At 38.7% G+C, this 7460-nt stretch overlaps 1 protein-coding gene across 1 annotated transcript; it reads right to left on the reverse strand.

The window, feature by feature from the left end:
* Positions 1 to 240: 240 nt before the first annotated feature.
* LOC122669245 (ABC transporter C family member 8-like) lies at positions 241 to 7155 on the reverse strand. Its single transcript, XM_043865966.1, has 12 exons — positions 7051 to 7155; positions 4558 to 6503; positions 4146 to 4466; positions 3904 to 3990; positions 3203 to 3814; positions 2765 to 2929; positions 2377 to 2671; positions 2085 to 2299; positions 1476 to 1781; positions 1174 to 1237; positions 840 to 1079; positions 241 to 594 (listed from the first exon to the last, which is right to left on the reverse strand). Exons 1-12 carry the CDS (start codon positions 7109 to 7111, stop codon positions 467 to 469), a joined length of 4440 nt encoding a protein of 1479 aa, XP_043721901.1. The 5' UTR covers positions 7112 to 7155; the 3' UTR covers positions 241 to 466.
* Between the last annotated feature and the right edge of the window lie 305 nt (positions 7156 to 7460).

Here is a 7460-nt window from a genome sequence, read left to right on the forward strand (position 1 = left end):
CGAAGCTCAAGAACAAGCTCAAGAACAAGCTCACCTTTGCTGTCAATGAAGAGTGTCCAGATGACTGGTCTCGACCAATGGCTCGGTTGGCTGCATTTAAGATGAATGTGTGCTTCCTAACAGGTACCTTTTCAATGTCTTACAAACACACACACACACACACACACACACATGAACCCATAGAACCATGGAGGCCAGAACTGAATTCCATACAAGGCCCAGTATTAGCAGTGATAGTTGTTGATGCTTCTCTTAATCATGTTAATTTCATTGGGAATGCTGATACTATGCCCTTCTTAGTCAGACTTATGGGAAGAACAGACTACATATCTCATTCCTCATTTCCTACTTGGGATTTTAACTCATTTATTTTTTGATAGCTATTTATATTTCCCTGTTACAGAACAGAGTATGCAATTTGTCGATATCTCATTGGAAATTGTCATCATCTTTTTCATTTTCTCTTTCATTGTTTGTTGCTGAGGCTTTTCATAGAATTCCCCTGGCAGCTGGACCAGTATTCTGCTACCAGCTTAGAAAAGTAAGAGTTGACTTCCAAGAGTTTTGAAGGTTCATCAAATTCCACCAGTTTCCCTACAGCATCAAGATCCAGAGTCAGATTCATGCAATTAAACTAACAAAAAGGCCAAATCATCATACTCAAACATCATCAAGTCATGATCAGTTTTTCATAAAATCCTATTTGTGTTTCAGTTTCAACATGTGTTGATAGGCTGAGATGGGAACCAGAGTCCTGTCCATTTTACTCTGGTCTCTGGTTGTGCTTCTGGAGCACCTATGCATATATCATACTATATCTTGAGAAGAGGGAAACATACCATAAGAGAGGACCATGACCATGTCACTATCTATAACTGTGGGAACTCTGTGAGCCACAGTTACCACAGTGCATCTTGAGAATTCCTGCCTGATGACTCTTTGTAGGACAGCATCTGTTGCCGAATCAATTGATGCAGTTGCTTCATCTAAAACTAGAATTCTATTTCTTTTCAGAAGGACTCGACCCAGGCAGAAAAGCTGGCGTTGCCCAGCACTCCAATTTTCACCTTCATCACTCACTGTTGGACCAAACAAAATTGATAGTAAAATATCTACATGGCTTTAGAACTGTGTATGATTGATTTTCTTTCTAGTACTAAAATTCTAACTCACCTGATGAGTCTAAGAGATTTGGAAGACTAAGAACTGTACTCTTCAATTGGCACTTCTCTATAGCCTGGAAAAAGGCAACATGATGAGGTCCTTGGTAATTACATTATGATGTACATTAAACACATGAAATCTCAGATGGACAGGTGATCAAATAAGTGCCTAACACGCATGAAGTTTGCAGCTATTAGAAGTGTTTAAAGATTTGAGCTCAATCCTGTGTATTCAATCAAATGAAACCTAATGATATGCAACTGCAAATATCTACAGGTCAGAATTTTTGGCATTAGGGTCAGTTGGTTTACCTCCCAAATCTCATTGTCAGAATAGAGGCCTAGAGGATCCAAGTTAGTTCGAATGCTACCCTTAAAAAGAGCTGGTTCTTGTGGGATGATGCTGAGTTTCAATCTCAGGTCCTTCAGTCCAATAGAGCAAATGTCCAATCCGTCTATAAGAATTCTCCCGCTCACAGGTTCTACAAGACGGAACAAAGCACTTATCAATGTAGTCTTGCCACTGCCAGTTCTTCCAACAACTCCTACTCTAGTTCCTTCTTTGAAAGTACAACTGATTCCTTTGAGAACAAGTGGAGCATTCGGGCGATATTTTATCTGAAACCAACAGAGAAAATTCATGAAAAAAATTTGAGATTTACAGTGGCTTCGGATGCAACCAAGCAATATGATACCCAGATGTCCAAGACATCAGGGCACAGGGACAGTGATATTTACTTTTACATATGTTTGAAATCTCCAAATATAAAATACTTCTCATAGGCTAAACAATATCAGACACTAATCCCATAGCACTTAACCATTTTATGCTGTGCCACATGAGAACTTGAAAATATGGGTACATGGAGGGAATTCAATTGTATAAAGTCCAAATGAAGATAAATGAATTTGGGAGATCACCTTCAAATCAAGCAAGTCTATTCTTCCCAAGGAGGGCCATGAGGATGGTGGCCTTTTGTCATCCACGATTGCGGGAGGTTCTGATGGTATGTTCATGAATTGTTTTATCCGTTCCACAGATACAATATAGTTGGCTAAACTGCTGTACCATCTAGATGTAAACACTTGGGTATTGGTCAGTGTGAGAGCATAAGAAAGAGATAGCCCAACAAATCCTGCAAAAGAGAGAAAACCAATTATGATTTAAGCATTACTTGACAGTCAAATAGATAGTCCTCGTGATAACAAATACCTGGAGTAACAGCACCCTGTGGAAGCAAAACAAGGAAAAGAGCAATGGAGAAGAGGGTCAAATTCTGGAGAACTTCTATTCTTATGACTAACCATTCCATGGCAGCATTAGAATGAAATAAAAGTTTTGCATCCATGTCAATGAGCTTTAGGTAATTCTGGAAGAACTTGTCCATCATGTCAAAAGCTCTTATTGTGACCACTCCAAGTGACGTCTCCGCTGCATAGTTCATAACAGGCGCTTTGGTTGTTCCATTAATTCTTACCAGCTCCCTTGCAGAGGCTAGATAGTATCTCTTCAATTAAACATTGAAACAAAATAATGTCTTCAGACTTCTCTGATCAAAAGAAACAACAAAGACCATAAAAAGAGTTATATGAGTACCCACCTGAACATAAATTGTAGCTATCATAGCAAGCATGGCTACGAAGATAATTTGCCATGTGACTGAGGCTGCTACTCCTATGGTTGTTAATACTTCAATGAAACCTGCTATCACATAGCTCATGGAGAAAGGGATGTCGAAATCCAACACACTTAAATCTGATGATGCCTGCAAGATATGAATCCAAAATCACCCAGCCTGAGTTACCAATGGGTTTTGTAGTCAGTATAGTTTTTTTTTAATCAAATATCACAAGAAGAATAAGAAAATCCCATCTAGCATTCACAGGACAACCGAGCGACCACTGCTGTAATTCCATAAGCTTTAGTCAAACACACATCCTTAGTTTAAAGTACATCTTTGTCTACTCAAGTATTTTATCCATAAATCAGCACTCAAAAATCATAGGCAAATGGTGCACTGATAAGAAGATAACCTTACCCGTGTTAAGATCCTACCAATAGGGGTTGAATCAAAGAAGAGCATGGGAGCCTTGAATACTGAATTGGTGAAACCTGAAAAGAAAGCTTTTGAAGCCTTCAATCCTAGACGGGCTGCAAACCAGGACCTTAGAAATGCAAACACTGTACTAATGGCTGAAATTCCTGCATAGGTTCCAATTAAGACGCCACTGCCGATTTGAGGAATCTGAATAGCTACAGCAAGCCAATAGGTTGCAGCAAGCTGGAGAGCAACAAAAGAAGACTGAGAAAATGTAGTTAAACCCAAATAAATTGATCCTTTTGAGATACTTAGGTAATCCAAGTATGGCTTCCAACCAGCATCACCAATCTCCTTTGCTTCCTCTTCTGTCAGCTGGATCCCAGCCTGCGGCTTCACCGAAATCTCCCTCTCGCTGTTCTGTTTCGTGGGGTAGGATCCCGTAGACCCATTCATTCTATTTACTTCATATTCACCCCCATGTCCATTAATTTCAGGATCTAATACTGTCATTGCATCTTTATGAGCATTCACAAGCTGTTCAAATGCTGTGCCTGCTGTCAAGAGGTCCTTGTAACTTCCCATTTGAATGATTTCTCCACCTTCCATAACCTGGAAAGCGAGAAGCAAATGATCATCAATATGTTGTTGAGAATGCAGAGACACATTAAGAGGGATAATTAGAAGCTATGCATAATCACCAGAATCGTATCTGCTGCAGTGAGAAACTCCACTTGATGAGTAACTAGAATAACAGTTTTCTTTGCCAGAGCACCCATAACACAGTCCTGCAATAACTTTGTTCTAGTCAGCAACTACAGAAAATACTTATTTCCCAATGTAAATCCATTGCATTTTTGTATACTTGTATGCCTATGCATGAAAACATGTATAAGCATCAATGGACCCAATCTTCTGAAAAGATTTTAGCTTATTTACTTACATTGAATAGAATGGAAGCTGTGTGAGCATCTACAGCACTAAAAGGGTCATCTAGAAGATAGATATCTGCATCATTGTAGACTGCTCTAGCAAGTTGTATCCTCTGTTTTTGTCCTCCACTCATGTTGAGCCCTCTCTGCCCAATTTCTGTGAGGTCGCCATGGTCAAAACTGTCGATATCTTTATCGAGTGCACATGCTTTAATAGCCTTACTATATCTTGTATTTTCCATTGGCTTTCCAAAGAGAATATTGTCACGAATTGTACCACTCTGAATCCAAGATGTTTGAGAAACATATGCAACAGAACCAAATACATCAACCTAAACACAAGCAACAAGTAACATAAGTATACCTAAATTACAGTTAGACCTGAATAAGCTTTCTAGAGATAGAATGACTTCTAACTCTTACAGTTCCTGAGATTTTGGGTATTTCCCCTAGTACAGCATACAAGAGGGATGATTTCCCAGCTCCAACAGGCCCACAAACTGCAACTTTTTCCCCCCTTCTTACTTCAAAATCTATCCGCCTTAGAGTAGTGGCAGTTGTGTATGTATCCCAACTGAAAGCACCAGCATGAATTCTAATTATTTTCTCTGAATCTTGTGGTTGCCTCCTCTGCACATGCTCATCACTGAGCTCATCTTCCAGCAAAAACACATTAAGGCGGTCCAAAGATACCTTCACCTGAATCAACATAGACAGAGCATCAGGAATTGTTCTCACAGGTTCTGCCACCATCCTTAGTGCAGCAAGGATTGTGAAAATGGTGCTGGCATTCAATGGGGCACTTCTCCAAACAGCACATCCCATGAATATCACTGAAGAAACGATCGTAGGAGACATCCAGTATAACGCAGTGCCATAGGCCTTCTTTACCTGCAACTCAGTTAGCCATTCGAATTCCTTCAAACGGAAGGACTCAATCATGTTCTTGAATTTCTCTTCCCATGACTGTAATTTGATTATTTTCATATTGTTTAGGACCTCAGAAGTTGCTCTGAGTCGTTCATCTTGGGCAACCATAAATCGAGTTTGACAATTCTGAATGAACTTTGCAATGGGGACATTTAGAAAGGAACAGATTAGGAGGGGAACCAAACCAGGAAGAACCCCCACACCCACAGTCAAAAAAAGTACACCGACGCCAAGGAACAATTGCACTGTAAGACTCCATCCCAAGTGAAACCACCAAGGGAATTCACCCATGCGATAAGCATCAACTGCAATGTAGTTCACAATCTCCCCTGTTGTGTGTCTTCTCCTACCTTGACTAGAGAGCTTGAGCTGCTTTTGGTAAACAGCAACCATCAAAGCAGATCTCATCCGCATACCGCTCCTCCTGGAATTGAAAAAACAATGTCTCTGGGACAAAGACTCTGTGACCTTGATGATCACCAAGTAACCAACTAGGAAGACACCATCAATTTTATTTTCCCTCTTTTGTGTTGAATACTGTACAAAGGCATAGAGTAACAATGGAAGAACCACGACAGCGAATGTCCTAAGAATGGCATAGACTCCTTCAATTATCATCTCTTTCATGTAAACTTTAGCCAAGGCCTGTATTACTAAGTTGTGAGTATTTGTTGAGCTCTTATCTCCCCTAAGACAACCCCATGCATTATTAAATTTTTTATATTGTAAGATGGCTTCATCTTCGGAAGTTAAATCTGGGACATCATCAAGGCCTAATGGTTTTGAGTAACCCAAACTCAGCAGAGGGTGAAGCCAAGAAAACGTTAAACGGCTAATGAAACTGGCTCGGCATAAATCTGTTCTATGTGCCTCAGATTTTCCAACTAGAGGTTCAGACAAACTCTGGTCTGGCCTGTTCTTAGAAGCAGACTGACTGAAGTGTTTCCAAGCACAAAGGAGAAGCATAAGCTTGGCAGGCCATGAAACTATGTCTATTATATGAATGCCTTGCATTTTTAACAACACTTCCCCATTCAGTACAGAAGCCAGTACTGAGAAGGAGACCCACCAGACTATAACTACAACTCTCACCCATCTGATCCTCCGAACGATCAAGGAAACTGATAAAGATATCCAAACCAGTGCGGTAATAAAATCAACTACCCATCTCAAATTCCTAGATTCATCATTTCTGTCCAATATATCCCACACACCGGAAATTATATATGTAAAACTAATAACAGCACAGTAGACTGAAACAAATATAAAAATCCAATGCTTTCGTGTATCTCCATTACTATAACTCTTTCTGACAGAACCAAGAATCAAAAGCATATAGAAAAGAAAGAGAAACAGAACATTTAAACCATCTATTATAAATCTCTGAATGCAAAGAGACCCAAAATCAAACTTTCCTTCACAAAGCCAAGACTTCCAACCTGCATATCAATTCAAACATGAGAGAAAAACTTATAAATATCCATAATCTCAATTCTGCTAAAAAAAAAGGGTGGAAAAGTAGGAAAACATCATAAAACATTAGAATAAAGACACTCAGTATCATAGATAACTGGTAAAACTTATAACTAAAAGATAGAGCAGAACAAACAGAGGAAAGAGAAAGCCAAGCAATACTAAGAACAAGAGGAAACAAAAACAGATAAATTAAATTTGAACAAACCCAATAGAAAATCTCATATATACAGGTAGCTTGAAAAAGGAAAAAAAAAAAATAAAGAATGATAAATTTGAACACCATCAAATATCTTAACTTAGTTTGAAGATAATAAAACTTCAGGAATTTGATGAAATCTTGAATGAACAACATAAAGAATACCCCCCACCAAAAAAAATTTGTTGGAGGGAAGAAAACTGAAAAACTAAGATTGTAACAAAGAATTTAGTTAAACGAAAACACACACACACAAACCCAGAACAATGGATGAACATTGATGAATTACATCTGAAAAGTTATGAAATGGGTACCTAATGATCTCTGGAAGGAAGCCATGCTTTGAGTGATTTGCCAGATTTCCTGCATCACCATTAAATTAGGCTCTCTGCTTCAGAATATGCGTTTTAATAAGGAGAGCTGTGCTGATATGGTGGTATATATGTCATCCATTTCCTCATGCTCTTGTATTCTACTTTGGCTTCTTTTGCTGTTTATATCCATGCACGTACATGTATTAGCAACAGTAACTATTATTATTAAAACTACCTTTTCTTTCCTCCTCCAAGAACAACTGTTATTTCTGTAAAAATTCTAGCAAAAAGGAGAAAAAAGAAACTTACCCACCAAATTCCAAGTCGGTTTTGTCAAATTTCACTGCTACCCAACTTAATGATTGAAAAAAAAAAAGAATTTTTAAGTTCTTGGAAGCTTTATTGATGAC

This window comes from Telopea speciosissima, chromosome 7 (assembly GCF_018873765.1).
Source record: "Telopea speciosissima isolate NSW1024214 ecotype Mountain lineage chromosome 7, Tspe_v1, whole genome shotgun sequence".
NCBI lineage: Eukaryota > Viridiplantae > Streptophyta > Magnoliopsida > Proteales > Proteaceae > Telopea > Telopea speciosissima.

Bases quoted from the DNA above. Each gene is read 5' to 3' on its own strand.
- LOC122669245 (XM_043865966.1), bottom strand. From the start codon at position 7,111: ATGGTGATGCAGGAAATCTGGCAAATCACTCAAAGCATGGCTTCCTTC. The intron at 2,672-2,764 runs GTGGGTACTCAT...GTTTAATTGAAG, and splicing joins TAGCTACAATTTATGTTCAG to AGATACTATCTAGCCTCTGC. The intron at 1,080-1,173 runs GTGAGTTAGAAT...TTGGTCCAACAG, and splicing joins AAATCTCTTAGACTCATCAG to TGAGTGATGAAGGTGAAAAT.